The sequence below is a fragment of the Lynx canadensis genome, chromosome C1, assembly GCF_007474595.2.
Source record: "Lynx canadensis isolate LIC74 chromosome C1, mLynCan4.pri.v2, whole genome shotgun sequence".
Classification (NCBI taxonomy): domain Eukaryota; kingdom Metazoa; phylum Chordata; class Mammalia; order Carnivora; family Felidae; genus Lynx; species Lynx canadensis.
This window is the reverse complement of record NC_044310.1, coordinates 186,573,080-186,590,347: the sequence shown is the minus strand read 5'-3', so window position 1 is coordinate 186,590,347 and position 17,268 is coordinate 186,573,080. Positions and strand designations below refer to the sequence as shown.

Here is a 17,268-nt window from a genome sequence, read left to right as displayed (position 1 = left end):
TTTATTATTTGCTTACCCTTGTGAGCATTTCAATTCTGAATAAACCCCTGAACTAGTCCAACCTCCCTCGTTTTACAGATAAAGAAACTAGCCACAGTCCAGTGTATGTGTGAAGAGGTTATGGGGATTTTGGTTTTATCGTCTGCCTGATTGTTTCATGCCAGCACACTGTTCCTTAATGTAAATGTAAGGATTCCTATCATACATTGGTATTGCTAAGTGTTTGTGACTGTACTTCTCTAAAGTGAAAATGAAATTAATTGGGGCACATGATTTGATATAAACAATTTACATACAAGGTTTCAGAAATATAGATAATCCAGAAACTGATCATTTAGATTAGCCCTAATAGAAACTGATTGTTTTCTTGGTCCCTGAAAGAGTTCAGGTCTTGTTTCAGTCCTATTATTTGGAACATTTATATAAAAACACAGTTAAATCAATATTTTGGCCTGTCTTTTACAGCACAATGTTAGAGGTGTTGTATCTATGGCTAATAATGGCCCAAACACCAATGGATCTCAGTTCTTCATCACCTATGGCAAGCAGCCACATTTGGATATGAAATACACAGTATTTGGAAAGTGAGTATTCTGGTTATGGTTTCCTTTGGAAATTCCTTTTGGAATTTATTTTTTAAAATAAATCAATGCTTAAAAAAAAAGAAAGCTAAATATACCTGGTAAGCCCTCCACTTACCAGCCCTGTGACCTTGGGAATTTATAACCTCTTCAAGCCTTAATTCCTTTATTTTGCGAAATAGGAGCTAATACTTTTTTCAGGATCGTTATGCAAAGTATCAGTTATATAATGGATTTCTTCTTATGAAGAAAGATGGTTCCTTTTTGTCACCAATATTCTAAGTGGTGCCTCTTCTTCCTCAACCATCTTTATCGTCCATCCCCAAGCTCAGCTCATGGTCATAATGTAAGCAGCACAGCTCCAGTCACAACATGGGTTCCAGGCAGAAGGAAGGAGGAAGAGCAAAAGTTTACTAGTTGCTTGTCAGCTGAGTAAACCCCTTTTTATTTTTATTTATTTATTTAACATTTATTTATTTTTTCAGAGACAGAGCGTGAGTGGGGGAGGGGCAGAGAGAGACGGAGTCACAGATTCTAAAGTAGGCTCCAGGTTCTGAACTGTCAGCACAGAGCCCGACACAGGACTTGAACTCACAAACTGTGAGATCATGACCTGAACCAATGTCGGATGCTTAACCACCTGAGCCACCCAGGCACCCCAAGTAAGCCCCTTTTTAAAGACCTTCCCTAGAAGGCCCAGAACTTAGCAATGAGGCCTCCTCTTACCTACAAGGGAGGGTAGGAAATGTTTTTTGGCTAGACACATTGCCATTCTTAGTAAAATGAGGTTTCTGCAAGAAGAGAGGGTGCCTGACTCCTAGGGAGGCATTTAGCAGGCTCTGCCAGAATATTCACTATAAGCACTATGCCTGGGAATTGCTTTCATAAATCAGCAAGAAGTCAACTTGTCTGTTTATTCAACAAATGTTTACACGCTCAATAAACCAAGGTACAGTTATAGTTTCTTTTATTTAACAGTTTGAATTCCAAGTTAGGTTAATGAAAAATAGAAGACTCAGCAACTCTTCTATTTCATTCCATATACATATGTCTAATTTATAGATTAATAACCAGTGAAATTAATGAAATATTACATCCTTTAGTAGTATTTGCCTGGACGTAAATAATTCAGGTTCTCTTCCTTTTATTTTCTCCTTTAAGTCACCATTCAGAATTATTAATCATTAATTACTAGGGTTTATGTTACTAGATTTGTGATAAAACTAGAGTTAAAAACAAAGCTTCTTGGGGCCCCTGGGTGGCTCAGTTGGTTAAGCATCTGACTTTTGGTTTCAGCTCAGGTCATAATCTCAGTGTGTAAGTTTCAGCCCTGCATTGGGTTCTGCACTGACAGTTTGGAGCCTGCTTGGAATCCTCTCTCTTTCCCTACCTGCCCCTCCACTCCCCACTGTCTCCCTCTCTCTCTCTTTAAAAATAAATAAATAAACTTTAAAAAAAAGTTTAAAAAGGGGCACCTGGGTGGCTCAGTTGGTTAAGCGTCTGACTTCCGCTCAGGTCATGATCTCACAGTTTGTGATTTCGAGCCCAGAGCTGAGCTCTGTGCTGACAGCTCGGAGCCTGGAGCCTGCTTCAGCTTCTGTGTCTTCCTCTCTCTCTGCCCCTCCCCAGCTCATGCTCGCTCTCTCTCTCTCTCTCTCTCTCTCTCAAAAACAAGTAAAAACATTGAAAAAAAAGTTAAAAAAAAAATTCTTAACCTTAGGTCCCTTAATTCCTTGCAACTGTGTTTTATATATATACAACACATTTATTTCTGGGAATACGGTACATAGCTTTCCTTTGATTCTCAAAGGGGCCCGTGTCCCAAAATACTTGACCTACTGGCCTCAATTTTACATGCCCTTTTTTGCCTGAGATCTGTTTCCCATATCCTCTGTTTCTCTTATTGACCCAGGAGGAGAGACAGCTTTTGAAACTTAAAATTTAAAGACTTTAATGGTTCTACATTTGGAAGTAAATTCAAAAGGTTATTAGAAATGTCGGGGTGCCTGGGTGGCTCAGTCAGTTAAGCGCCTGACTTGTGCTCAGGTCTTGATCTCGTGTGGGGTCTTGAGTTCCAGCCCCGCATTAGGCTCTGTGCTGACAGCCCAGACAGAGCCTGGAGCCTGCTTCACATTCTGTGTCTCCCTCTCTCTCTGCCCCTCCTCCACTCACATTCTTTCTCTCTCAAAAATAAACAAACATTTAAAACAAGGCAAAATAGGGGGCACCTGGGTGGCTCAGTTGGTTAAGCATCTGACTCTTGGTTTTCTGCTCAGGTCATGATCTCAGGGTTTGTGGGCTCAAGCCCCACATTGGACTCTGTGCTGTCAGTGTGTAGTCTGCTTGGGATTTTCTCTCCCTCTCTCTCTCAAAATAAGTAAATAAAAAAATTTTAAAGAAGAAATGCAAAATAAAATGTAAATCTGTTATCTTTTTTTTAAACATTTTTTTAAATGTTTATTCTTGAGAGAGAGAGAGAGAAACAAGAGTGTGAACAGGGGAGAGGCAGAGAGAGAAAGGAAGACACAGAATCCAAAACAGGCTCCAGGCTCTGAGCTGTCAGCACACAGCCCTATGCAGGGCTCAAACCCAGGAATCGGGAGATCATGACCTAAGCTGAAGCCGGATGCTTAACCACCTGAGCCACCCAGGCGCCCCTCTGTTATCTTTTTTTTTTAAGTAATACTATAAGTCTCCAGAATTGATTTGAGTTGAACTAGGAGGTATAATCTAAAGCCACCTTTTCTTAGCAAATGTTTTAGACTAACTTGCCAGAAGGATAGCTGTCAATATTTCTTTTTCTTGGTGAAAACATGAAGTGGGTTTGCTGTAAATGGGTTTAAGTGTCCCATTTCCCCTCCTCTTATTTTATTACTACTGTTTTTTGTTGTTGTCCAGATGTAAAAAAGTATAAAAATACCATATTTACACAATAAAGTGCAAAGTGGCCACCCACTTCAGCACCTTCAGTATAGGGCAGTACTGATTAACAACAGTGTCACCCTTACATAGTTTCTCTGGGTATTTCCCATAGTAAAGAAAATCTGTGAATGGTTATATTAGACCCATTTGTAGCTATGCTGTGGGAATATTTTAGTGGTAATATTCCTATTCATTGCTATTATCTAAAGGCATAAAAATGAATTCTTGAATTTTGGCTCATATCTGTGGTAGAAAATCAAATCAGTATTTTATTGTACACTCAACTAGGAAATTCAAAGAACTTTGAGACATTATCCTTTTCTTTTAAGGAAACTCTAACGCTATAGGTATTTCGATAGTATGTTTCATACATTTATATGGTTTCTCTTTCAGGGTAATAGATGGTCTAGAGACTCTAGATGAATTGGAGAAGTTACCAGTAAATGAGAAGACATACCGACCTCTTAATGATGTACACATTAAGGACATAAGTATTCATGCCAATCCATTTGCACAGTAGCTATAATAGATCTGGAAGAATATTTGGCAGACTATTCAGAGGAACACACCTATTGTGGTTTACCCAGTTTTAAATTATGTCAAGAGACTGCATCATCCTTCTGCTTGTTTACAACTAAGATCTTCTATGAGTTGGTGGTACCAAAGGGCCCTACACAGTTTTTATTCCCGTTATTAGAGCATATTCCTCACTAAAACTAGCATCTAATGTATTTCTTTAAGTTTAATTTCTTTTAAGCCCTTTTGTTTAATTATTACATATAAACATTCATTCTTAAATGCTGAGCCTCGGGGCACCTGAGTGGCTCCATCAGTTGAGCGTCCCACTTATGCTTAGGTCATGATCTCGTGGTTGTGAGTCAGCCCCACATCAGGCTTACTGCTGTCAGGTCAAAACCCACTTGGAACCTCTGTCCCTTTCTCTCTGCCCCTCCCCCACTCACACTCTCTCTCATAAAGAAACATTTAAAAATAAAAAGACACTGAGCAAAAAACAAACAAATTCTGAGCCTTAAATTCAAGTATTTTTGAGCACCCTAGTTACATATTCCTGCCATATCTAGTCCATATCCTGGAAGTATCCTTGTCCATTAATTATTCACTTTGCATAGTTAGAAAGGACAAGATACAGAGATGGTCTAGAAAAACCAGCCAATCCATTTGCTATTTTCTGGTCTTTAGAATTACAGTAAAGGCACAGAGAAGTCCTATAGTACAGCAAACACTCAATTTCCCAATTTGCCCATGGAACATTTTTTTTAAGGCCTATCATTTACAGTACTGTAGGACAGAATTCTACAGGTGATCATTTTGAAAATGCGATTAGTTGGTTATAAGCACCAGTTGTGGAGTCCTGGACTGTTTGAATCACAGCTCTGCCCCCTACTAGTAACTTTAGGCAGGTTAACATCTCCAAGTTTTCTCATCCCTAAATAATATTCCCTCATAAAACTATTGCGAGGATTAAATGAGATAATGTGTATAAAACTTCTGGCATGCGGTAAGTGTTCTGTAGAGTAAATGGAAGCTGCTCTCCTAACATTTATCTCGACCGTAGGGCTTTCACTGAATCAGGCCTTATCATTTATCAGGCTATCCCATTGGTTTCATCAAGAACCATATTCCACACCTTGATTAGGTTTTGGGTATTCTAAAACTGATGCCAGGTATTTACTGGTTTGTATCATTTCTGCAAATAGTTGATCTAAATAATATTTTCTTTCTTAACTACAGTTTAGAAGTTAGCTTGCAATACCCTCTTATTACCATTTATACCTTCTACTAAACTGATGTGCCAATTATACTAATAACCCTCACTTTTTAAAGTAAGCTCTACACCCAACATGGGCTGACCCTGCAATCGAGTCACACGCTGTAGGGGCACCTGGGTGGCTCAGTCAGTTAAGTGTCCGGCTTCGGCTCAAGTCATGATCTCACAGTTCGTAAGTTCGAGCCCCACATAGGTCTCTGTGCTGACAGCTCAAAGCATGGAGCCTGCTTCAGATTCTGTGTGTCCCTCTCTCTCTCTCCCCCTTCCCTGTTCATGCTCGCTCGCTCTCTCTCAAAAATAAACATTAAAAAAAATTTTAAGAGTCACATGCTGTAGCTGCTGAGCCAGCCAGGTACCCCTAATGCCCTCACATTTTGAGTCACCCTTTTATTTTAATCATTTAGGATTCAAGAATTAATACTAAAGCCTCTTTTGGGCCAGAATTTGGTTTGACATTTCTTATACCTGATATTTTTCTTCTCCAACTGAATGTCATTGAATTTTTTTGTCCTCACTCTTAAGAGGCTTTTACTGTCAAAATGTTCTTGTATTGACTGGTATTCCCTCAATTTTTATTCTAAACTGTCCTTTTTTTTTTAAGTACCAATATGGTGGGTATTTGGTTCTTAGATCTCATTCTTATAATGTGTTTATTATTTTTTAATTTTTTAAATGTTTATTTTGAGAGAGAGAATGCTTTGCCCCACAAGTGAGGGGAGGGGCAGAGAGAGAGAGGAGAGAGAGAATCCTAAGCGGGCTCCACACTGTTAGCTTGGAGCCCAACGCCCGCCTTGATCTCACAAACTATAAGATTATGACCTGAGCCAAAATGAAGATTTGGATGCTTAACTAACTTAGCCACCCAGGCGGCCGAATAGATAAATTTTAATACATAGGATTCAACTTTTAATCAGTTTAGAAAAGTTGATTAGTTACCATTTCACTATTGAATTTAAAAGAAAACTGATGGTTCTTTTCAATTCAATTTGTACCAGTTGTGGTAGAGGTAGAGATGGGAACTCAACATAATAACTGTAAAGCACATCCAGAATAACTGATAATGGAAATTTTAAAAAACAAATTACAACGAAAATGTTACTAGCTGCAAACATCAAAATGGTGTGGGGGAGGGGCGCCTGGGTGGCTCAGTCAATTGTCTGAATTCATTTCAGGTCACGATCATTCAGTTCCTGAGTTCAAGCACCATCAGTCTCTGCTGTCAGCACGGAGCCCACTTCAGATCCTCTGTCTCCCTCTCTGCCCCTCCCCCACTTGCTCTCCCTCAAAAATAAACATTAGAATAGTAATAATAAATAAAATGGTGTGGGGAATATAGCTAGAATAGTATTTTAGAGAGTAGAGTATAAGAGTGTAGAGTAGTGTATACACAGGAGTTTAATATATAATTAAAGCAATATCCAAAATCATTAAAGAGTTACTCCATAAATTGTGTTAGGATAACCAGTAAATTATATGCAGAAAAATAGCAAAAGAATCTTGCCTCACATGGTGTACCAAAATTCCAAATGGATAAGTTTCCGGGGTGGCGGGGGTGGGGAGAAACACCTCCAAAGAGGAATTTCTCAGTTCACAAACATGACAAAGGTAAAGATGAAACAGGTTTAATTATATGAAAATCAAAAACTTTATTGCAATTAAAAAGCTTAAAAGATAGAACTGTACATTCAAAAAAGCAATGAGGTATGAATGGACAAGTCACAAGAGAAAAGAGAAAATGTTCAACTTCACTCATTAGGGAATAAAGTTACAAGGTTCCACCAAAATACCATTTATTTTTTTATGAGACAGAGACTGAGTGGGAGAGAGGGGCCAAGGGAGAGAGAGAATCTCAAACAAGCTCCAAGCTCAGCTCAGAGCCCAGCTTGGGGCTTGATCCTATGACCTGAGCTGAAATCAGGAGTCAGATGCTCAACTGACTGCGTCACCCAGGTGCCCCTCACCAAAATACCATTTTAAAATCTTTGCACTGTATTAATTTGTTAGGGTTGCCATAATAAAGTACCAGAAACTGGGTAGCTTAAAATTCTGTTATAGTGACTAGCAGTTAGGAGGTCAAGGCATGGGCAGGGTTATTTACACAAACGTCTCTCACTTTGGCTTGTGGATGACCATCTTCTATATTCACAAGATCCTCCTCAGTGGGTAATTATGTCATAATCTCTTTATAAAGACGTCAGTCATATTGGATTAGGGCCCATCCTAATGACCTCATTTTAACCTTAAGTACTTGGGTAAAGGCCCTATCTACAAATACAGTCACAATCTGAGGTAGTAGAGATTATGGGGGGGGGGGGGGGCATAGCATGCCCCAAACAATCATAAGCACTAACACACAAAATAGTTCATTTCATAAATGTACCTTTGGGTAAATCTCACATTAGTAACTGGCTAGGTGTGAGAGGGTTTGCTAAATTTAAAACCATTTTGAAAAAAAACACATTTTAGAAACTAATTTTGGTAGTATATATAAAATTTTTTCAATGTTCATTTTCTTTCACCCTTATACTCTTACTGTAGGGATTCTAAATTGCTCTCTGCACATGCACTGCAACTTTTATCTGTAATAGAATATAGTTGATGCCTATCTTGCAGGTTGTTAGGATTAAGTGAAAATGTATGTACAGTGCTTGGCACAATAACTAGCCCACTATGATTAGCTATCATCCTCCAAAGACCAGGATTCCCTAGGTTTGTTTAACATTTAAGTGTGCTAACTCTATCCTGAACAGCTACAAATTTCACAATTTATTGTGATTTCTCCCTCTGAAATATTTACCTTGTATTTGGTGATCTTGGCCCCAATGTAAAGATTTAAGTATTAATGGTTTTAAAGCATCTTCAAATCCATTAAGAAAAGGGGCTTAAGAAATGCAAACTACCACAGATACTTTGGAAATATGTATTCCTCATCACTTTTTATCCATAATTGTGCATCTGCATAGGGCTGGGCAATATACGTTGCTCTCCTGTGCAAGTGTGAGCAGTAAAATTATGCTTAATCGTTAATGTTTGATTTTATACATTTTCCACTAAGTTTGGAATGAATAAGCAATCATTTTGTTCAAGAAACAAAAGGGGAGGAAGGGTGCGAGGTCAGGATTGGCAATTATTTTGGTCCATTGAAGTGTAGTTTGAAGATTTTGTTGTTCAGAGGTTGTTTCCTGGCGCTTTTCCCTCATGACCTTCCATTTCCTTTTTTTACAGTTCATCTGGCCTTAACACTGAAAAGGACCGGCTTAATGCCAAAATGTTTTAACTGTGTAGGGTATCCACTTCCTGTCTCCAAAATGTTCACTCGTTTAAACTTTCAAAATCTTGAAAATTCTTCCAATCCAATTTCAGTGTGTGTGAGTCCCAGCCACTAAAGCCTTAACTAGTTTAAAATAGGTCTCAGAACCTTAGCAAATGCTGAAATCCAGACAATAATTTAGGGCTACATGATAGAAGTGGTGCTTTTCTTTTTTTTTTTTTTTTTTTAAACATTGTTTAGTGGTTGCATTCAGGGCGCAGGATATTTTGTATCATGCTTGCCTCACTTCTTGTATCCAGCGTTCCCAAATATTTTTAAAGAGCATGGACGAGACTTTTCCACAGTACTTACGTTATTTCCTAAGACCTAGACAGTGGAAAACATGGCCGACAGAGCCGCCGTCCGCAACTCCTCCACCTCCACCTTCTGTCGCTGAGCTCCCCACCCGGCGCCTGCGCACACGGCTCCTACGTTAGTCTCCTTCCATCCCTGCGCTCTAGTGACGCGCACGCGCCGCCCCGTCCCGCCCCGCGGCGGGGACGCGCTCGCAGCGTCACCAATATTTTCGAGGAGAGTCCAGACGCTGCGGCTGTCAGCTCCATTTTGTTGTTGGAGCTCGTGGTAGCCAGCTGGGCTTATTCTGTCGTCGCGTTGCAAGCTTTTGTCTTCTTCGGCTTGGACGCTCTGGCCAGGAAGGTAAGACTCAGGAGGAAGCGGGCTAGGTGTCAAGACCCTTTTTCTGTGCCCGGAGAGCGCCCTGTGGTGCATACAACCTCTAGTACGACGACCCTTCCCCCTCCCCTCTTTCACCCTCTTGGGTCGCACGGAGGCGGCCCGCTTGTCTTCTCTGCCGAGACTGTTGCCGCGAGTTTCTCCTTGAACCGCGACTCCCCGGACACTGGCGAGGCGTAGTACTTGGCTAAGCTGGCAGGGCTTGGCCGGACGCCCGTAGGCGCCATTTTGTCGTCGGCGGCCCTGGCCACCTCGGCGGAACTGTAAGATGGCGGCGGGGCGGAGGAGGCGAAGCTTCCTGCTGTGGGTGATGTTTACTTGTCTCTTGGAATGTGCATGTCAGCCTCCTGTGAGGAACTGTGTTCCTAGCAAACGGAGAGAAAGACGCATTGAGCTGATACGAGGAGACATCACCTAAGGTCTACTCGAGTCTTAAAAGATTTAATAAAGTGAAAATCACGAGTGTCTTTGCCCTCGGTGGCGTTAACAAAAATAGGGTTTAGGAAAAGGAGAAATAATAGGATATATTTGAAGGAGGTGTGAGAGCAGTCAGGCTATCAGACATCTTATGCGTTGGAGTTTTTGCGCCCTCGATCCCCCAATGTGTTGAGAGCAACCTTTAGAATATTTTGACTCCGAGTTGTGTGCAGAGACGTGGTGGAGCCCCAGCAGTTAGTACTGGTAAGAACGATAGTGAACAATGAAAAGTCATTTCTGTGTGTGTGTGTGTGTGTGTGTGTGTGTGTGTGTGTGTTTTCCAAGTTGTTAGGGATTCTTCTTCGAAACGTTTCTGGAAGGAAGGTGCTGCCCTCCTCTAAGTTGATTATGTAAGATTGCTTTTAAGATAAGCTAGGTTTTGTTATATATATACATGCCGGGGGAATGGTCATCGAAGATGGTATTTTGTGGTTTTCTAATGCCACCATTGATTTGTGTATAGTAAAAGGCCTTGGCGATTTATCTCCTTTACAGAAATACACAATAATGAGTGTCGCAAAGAACGTTTCGGATTGCATTTGAGTTGGGAGGCTAGTTTCTGATACACGTTTAAATGGGGAGAGTTACATATGTGGACCTATAGTAAATTATGCTACTGACAGGAAAGGGGTAAGGTTTTTATCAAGTTGATGAATTGGACTTTCCAGCCCTCTCCCCGTTTTTTTCTTTTCCTACACACTTTCAATAAGTCTTAGCATAACATGGATAATGCAGAATATTGTTAATAGTTTGGACTCCACATTTTGGCGCAGTGCTCTCATCGGATTTATCGGTGATTTTAGATTGGCTGACAAAGAATTTTGAACTTCGATTTAAAAGAACAATTTAGGGGCACCTGGGTGGCTCAGTCAGTTAAGCGTCTGACTTCGTCTGGGTCAGAATCTCATGGTTTTTGAGTTCGAACTCACATCGGGCTCCCTGCTATCAGCACAGAGCCTGCTTCACATCCTCTGCCGCCACTCCCCCCCCCCCCCCCCCCGTCTCTTCCCAGCTCACACTGTCCCTCTCTCTCTTTCAAAAACAAACAAACATTAAACAATAAACATACAAATAAAAGAACGATTTAGGGACACCTGGCTGGGTCAGTCGGTGGAACATGCGACGCTTGATCTCTACATTGTGAGTTCCATCCCGTGTTGGGTGTTGAGATATTACTTAAAAATAAATATTTAAAGAAACAAAAATAAAAACAGTTTAAAAATCACAGCCAGAATGAATTAGCAAAGAAGAGTTTTATTAATTGAAGTGTTCAGTGCTGACAGGTGGGATACTACTTAAAACTTCTCTTTTATGTAGATGAGACACTCGAAGAGAACTTATTGCCCTGATTGGGAGGAAAAAGATTGGGACTGTGGAAAATGGAGAAGCAGCAGCAGTCATAAAAGAAAGAAGAGATCACATAGCAGTGCCCGGGAGAATAAGCACTGCAAATATAATCACTCTAAAACATCTGATAGGTAAGAATGATAATATATATGAATATATATTGCATCAAAATGTTGTATGTCAGTAATACCTCAGTAAAACGGTGGAGGGGGTATATTTTCATGATTAAAATTACAGCATCACTTAAATAAGTAGCCATGAATACCATTTGTTTGTTTCCAATGATGGCTTATAACGTTTCTAAAATTGCATGGGATTTTTTTGGGTTTTTTTGGTGGAGAAAGCAAAAGGTATTAAGAGTACTGTCAATTTGAGGATATCTAGTATTAGCATAAATCATTAAAAATATTTTTTGTTTTTAGCCATTATGTGGAAAACAGGTCCATAAATGAGAAAGATTATCATAGTCGACGCTACATTGATGAATACAGAAATGACTACAGTCAAGGATGTGAACCTGGACATCGCCATAGAGACCATGAAAGCAGATACCAGAACCATAGTAGCAAGTCTTCTGGTAGAAGTGGAAGAAGTAGTTATAAAAGCAAACATAGAATTCACCATAGTACTTCACACCATCGTTCACATGGGGTATGAGCTCTTTTAAAACATTCTGTAAAGTTTATTTCCCCCTTGGGACAGGAAAACTTGAATTTGATTATTTGAGAAAGTTGTGTTTAAAAAGAAGTCATCTCAATTTAACTTGCAGGATTCTTTCTGTGTTTGTGCATTGCATAGGAAACTCCTGAATACAATACATATTAAGTAATAGAGTAACATTTTATTACTAGTTAGCAATTAATTGTCATTCCAGTGAAACAGTGGAGGTGATTAACTTAGTTTTGTGGTACTTCAAGAAATCTGATTTGTTTTGATAAATTGAAGTTTATCACAAAAGTAGAATAGGCATTTTATTTTTGTAAGATTAAGGGTTTAGGCATGCCTTTTTCTAGCAAAGCATGCTTTCTAATTCTTTTTTCATTAAGCAAACCACTTAACAGATTGGAACATTATGGGTTATGGGTTAATTTGAAGATAGTTCAGATGACATTTTAAATGACATAGTGTTATTCTTGTATGCCAAATCTTTTTTTTTTTCTCCCCAAAATTAGGACTTTAATTTTATTTACTGCTTCAATATTTGTTAGATTAGCTAGGAAGTCTTAATTTGGCCACAGTCTACTTTGACCAAGTAACTATTACATCCTACAATTTTGCAACATTAAATTAGAACACTAGAAACTTAAAATTATGTTTCAGTGAATGCTACAACTAAGCATTTTTTTTTTTTTTAAGAAAAACAATTGTATTATGTTTTGTTGCCTTGCCACTTTGAGTATCTTATCTGAAAATCTGTTCCTTGCCATGTTTTTCTCCTGTTAACATAAACTATGTGCCCTGTGAATTTCTGGGGACTGAATTTGAAATTGCTCCTGCCAACCGTTTGTGGCCTGGCGTGTATCTGAATGCCTGAATATCTCCCCGCTGAATGAATTTCGTATTCTGCCCTGAATTCACTCGGGTATATTGATTGGCTGGATGATCTTGGTGCCGCCCACTTGACGTTTCCAGAAGAGTCACCGAAGGAAAAGAACCAGGAGTGTAGAGGATGATGAGGAGGGTCACCTGATCTGTCAGAGTGGAGACGTACTAAGTGCAAGATGTATAGAATATTTTTCAACACTTATTAACTTTTCAGATAACATAATCTATATATAAACATTTCAGGGATTTGGAAATCTTTTTTTCTTTCTCTGTTTTTTGTTTGTTTGTTTTCCATTTCTTTTGGTGGGTGGGGATTGTGTTTTTTCTTTCTTTAGAAATTTAATATTTGTTAAGCAGAACTTCCAAAACAGTAAATCAAGTTAATAAAATGAACTTAAGAATGAAATTAGACCTAAAAATAGTTATAAATGTTTTTTGACAGTGTTGACCAGTAAAATGTCTAGTGATAAGGAAATTTGTAGCATCAACTAGAATAATGTGCATTGATAGCATTTATTATGATAAGTAAATTATTTCCACTTCTTGGTATGACTGAGCTTTATTTCTCTCTTTTAGATGAAATTGTTGATACTTTAGGAGAAGGAGCTTTTGGAAAAGTCGTGGAGTGCATTGATCATAAAGCGTAAGTTTCCTACTGTAATTGCATTTGGGGAGGTCATCAGCATTAGAAAATTTTTTTTAGCTTTAGACTGTGGTCTGATCATGAATGAGGTATATTATTATATCCTTTCATTTGGTTTTTTTTACTGTAATGTGGGAAATTCCCAGTAAAAGGTACTAGCACTTTGCATTTTTTAAGTATTAGCTATTAATAGTGTACGTAGCCTTTAATTTTAAGCTGAGAGCAGGTTTTATTGTTTTAGAAAGTATTCTTTTGTTATCCCACTGGGAAATTGTGATCCCCCCTGCCCCAGATCAGTGATATAAATCAGAACTTTTCAAAGCCTTGGTTTTATGTTAGGGGTATTTGGAATTTTGCTTACCTAAGGCATGTTGAAACAATTATCAGAGTAGTTAACCTAGGAATCTGTATTTTTAGATGCTATCATTGTGATTACACCATTAGGGTTGAATACTCTTGTAAAATGGTATTACATGTTTATTCATGTTCTTCAAATTAAAATTTGAGATAACGTAAGAACTCTCCTTTTACCTTTTTTGTCCTCTATTTGAATTTTTCCCCCCTTTTGAATGGCAGAGTTTTCCTAAACAAATGACTAGAGAAGGCTTCCTACTATTGGTTAGTAAGGTTTTGAGAGCTGGAGCTCCATACTATGTTCCTACTATCTCTAAAGTTTTCTGGTAACGTAGACAAAGGAAGAATTTGATAAAATATTTGCCAGCTACTATAAGGAGAAACTGTTATATGTACATGTTTTGAGTCTTAATTGGAATACAAACTGAAGTGGTCATATCCCCAATGTTCTTATTAAATTACAACTATTAACATACATTTTAGTAGAAGGACCAAAAAATTCATGTGAGTGGTGGTTTGATGAAAAAAATATGCATCATTCTCATTATTTACATTGAGTTGCAGTTATAAGAGAGTACTTCCATATAGTACATCTGATAAAACCAAATGTTAGACCACAGATGTAAGAAGATAAATACAGTGGGTCAAAGTAGAAGTCGCACAGTTTGAAAAGAGTGATAGGAAAATGGAGTAGGACATCATCTTTAACATTTTTTTTTTTTTTTACTTGGACTTTTTCTAACAGAGGAGGTAGACATGTAGCAGTAAAAATAGTTAAAAATGTGGATAGATACTGTGAAGCTGCTCGCTCAGAAATACAAGTTCTGGAACACTTGAATACAACAGACCCCAGCAGTACATTGTAAGTATAAAAACAATTCAGAAAATTCTGTCACGTAGATTTGAATTATAAGAAGCTGTACTCAGTTATTTTTCATATGTTTATAGCCGCTGTGTCCAGATGTTGGAGTGGTTTGAGCATCATGGTCATATTTGCATTGTATTTGAACTACTAGGACTTAGTACTTATGACTTCATTAAGGAAAATGGTTTTCTACCATTCCGTCTGGATCATATCAGGAAGATGGCATATCAGATATGCAAGTCCGTGAATTGTGAGTACTTGGCATATCTTTGAGAATGAGAATCTTGAGTTTGTTGAGACTGATCTAGTGCCAGACTGATTGGGATTTTTAAATAAAAAATAGGATCTAACCTATAGGTCTTAAAAACCTGGCCTAAGAGTAGGTATGAGGAAGATGTTGATAACCAGCTGCTGGTCAGTTCATTGCGTTTCATTAAGTAGTATATTATCTATCGTACAATAGTACATTGTCATAGAGAAGACTGTAATTTAGCTTGATTCTTAAAAATATTAACCCGGAAACACTGGGTTAAAGAATGATAAATCTTGGCTTTGTAAGAGAAAGATACTTCTTTATTTACTTTTTGAGTAGTTAGCTGTTAGCTGGCAGTGGACTAACTCTGAAGGTAGTGGGTGGTTTTCTAGCCAACTGTTGGATGTTGACAACTTTGGATATGTGCAAAAGGCATCAGAGAGGTTTTTTGTTGTAGGGCTTTGAGTTTGGTTAGGTTTTTGATTTTCCAGTTACAGCAGTTGTTTGTTTCATTCTCAGTTCTGCACAGTAATAAGTTGACTCACACAGACTTAAAGCCTGAAAACATCTTATTTGTGCAGTCTGACTACACAGAGGCATATAATCCCAAAATGGTAAGTCTTCAGTGTATTAGTATTTTCATAGTTAGAAATGAATATTTTATGCCTCAAGGTATTATGCCTCCTTAACCCATGAATTACGATTTTCAGAAACGTGATGAACGTACCTTAATAAATCCAGATATTAAAGTTGTAGACTTTGGAAGTGCAACATATGATGATGAACATCACAGTACATTGGTATCTACAAGGCATTATAGGGCACCTGAAGTTATTTTAGGTAAGTTACTTCTTAATTATGGTTTGGGAACTTCTATATATATCTTTATTGAAGCTCAGAATTCTAGTCTTAATCTTTATGGCATTTTTTAGGTCTTCAAGGAATATTGAAGTCTTTTTCTGACAGTTTGCTTTGCTTTGCAGCCCTGGGATGGTCCCAGCCGTGTGATGTCTGGAGTATAGGATGTATTCTTATTGAATACTACCTTGGGTTTACAGTATTTCCAGTAAGTGACCGTGATCTGTTTCGATGGCTTTGCTCAAGAAAAGTGCTTGTTTGTGTGGATGAGCCCTTTATTTATTTATTTATTTATTTATTTATTTGTTTATTTATTTATTTATTTATTTAATGTGAATGAGCACTTTAATGCAAAGTATGCACATTTAGGTAGCTTTTTTTCTCCTTGTAGACTTAACTGTAGATGAGTATAAAGAAATGAAAGTCCTGTGACTCTGATGCTATTGGGTATTTGTATTTCCCTTTGTAATTTATTATTTTATTTAAAAACATTTTTAAGCATTTATAAACAATTATGCTGTTGATTTAGAGAAGTCATTGGTGACCTTGTTCTGTGTGCCTTAATATTTGTTATCAGCTGTAACTTGCTAAAAGTTTGCCCTTTTTTAGTAATCACCTTCCTTGTGACCTCTCTCTGGACTAGAAGTGTAGCAGCTGTGTTAAATGAGATCAAAGTGCACAATGTGCTTAACAAGTTCTGTTTGTTGTTTTAGACACATGATAGTAAGGAGCATTTGGCAATGATGGAAAGAATTCTTGGACCTTTACCAAAACATATGATACAGAAAACGAGGTATGTTTAAGAGTAGGTACATCTTTCGTACCACTTGGTTTTATATTCTGGTTAGAATTTTATGAAATGGTGAAGTTTGACAAATGCATCTTCACTTAAGTAATCTTCCAAGTCTCTAGAAAAGTGTTAATCTTTGATCAATAAAATCATCATAAGTGATGAAACCAATCACTTTTGCTAGATGTTTTTAAGTTTTCATTGTCAGCATTATAAATGAATGGGTATTTACTTTTAGGAAACGTAAATATTTCCATCATGATCGATTAGACTGGGATGAACACAGTTCTGCTGGCAGATATGTTTCAAGGCGCTGTAAACCTCTGAAGGTGAGCCTGGCCCATTTAAGCTTGGGCTTAAATGATCAAAACTTTGAATTTCCCTTCTTTTTATGGTAGAAAATAAAACGGTAATAAATGGTAGTAGAAAAGATTGTTGACTGTATTTCTTTTCCTTTCAGGAATTTATGCTCTCTCAGGATGCTGAACATGAACTTCTCTTTGACCTCATTGAGAAAATGTTACAGTATGATCCAGCTAAAAGGATTACTCTCAGAGAAGCCTTAAAGCATCCTTTCTTTCACCCCCTGAGAAAAGATACATAGATCTGTAACAGTATAGCTCTCTTGAAGAGATTTTATAGACTGTATCAGTCTAATTTTTAAATAAGTTATTTTGTATAGCTTTTGTAAATTTCTTACATTTTTTTTTATTGCCATGTTTATTTTGCTTGGATAATTTGAATTGTTAAGTAAATAGCTAAAGTAATGAACATTTTTTCCAGTAATTACTGTATAAAATGATTTATTCAGAATAAATTTTTTGCGCTTATGAAATTTAAA

The 17,268-nt window shown here is 37.9% G+C and overlaps 3 protein-coding genes across 3 annotated transcripts in view; 2 read left to right on the top strand and 1 right to left on the bottom strand.

The window, feature by feature from the left end:
• The window catches only part of PPIL3 (peptidylprolyl isomerase like 3), a 12,598-nt gene extending 7,839 nt beyond the window's left edge, over positions 1 to 4,759 (top strand). Inside the window, exons 6-7 of the mRNA XM_030327547.2 lie at positions 466 to 584; positions 3,897 to 4,759. Coding sequence (XP_030183407.1) covers positions 466 to 584; positions 3,897 to 4,023 — 246 coding nt within the window. The 3' untranslated portion in view covers positions 4,024 to 4,759. The remainder of the gene's footprint in view (positions 1 to 465; positions 585 to 3,896) is intronic.
• The window catches only part of LOC115519898, a 20,383-nt gene extending 10,198 nt beyond the window's left edge, over positions 1 to 10,185 (bottom strand). Inside the window, exons 1-2 of the mRNA XM_030323759.1 lie at positions 10,171 to 10,185; positions 8,915 to 9,619 (exon numbers count right to left, since the gene is read on the bottom strand). Of these exons, the coding sequence (XP_030179619.1) occupies positions 8,930 to 9,619; positions 10,171 to 10,185 (705 nt within the window). The 3' untranslated portion in view covers positions 8,915 to 8,929. The remainder of the gene's footprint in view (positions 1 to 8,914; positions 9,620 to 10,170) is intronic.
• On the top strand, positions 9,118 to 17,268 carry CLK1 (CDC like kinase 1). Its single transcript, XM_030327541.2, has 13 exons — positions 9,118 to 9,259; positions 11,090 to 11,250; positions 11,542 to 11,770; positions 12,752 to 12,842; positions 13,241 to 13,307; positions 14,407 to 14,523; positions 14,610 to 14,776; positions 15,299 to 15,393; positions 15,490 to 15,619; positions 15,763 to 15,845; positions 16,351 to 16,430; positions 16,666 to 16,756; positions 16,888 to 17,268. Exons 2-13 carry the CDS (start codon positions 11,090 to 11,092, stop codon positions 17,029 to 17,031), a joined length of 1,455 nt encoding a protein of 484 aa, XP_030183401.1. The 5' UTR covers positions 9,118 to 9,259; the 3' UTR covers positions 17,032 to 17,268.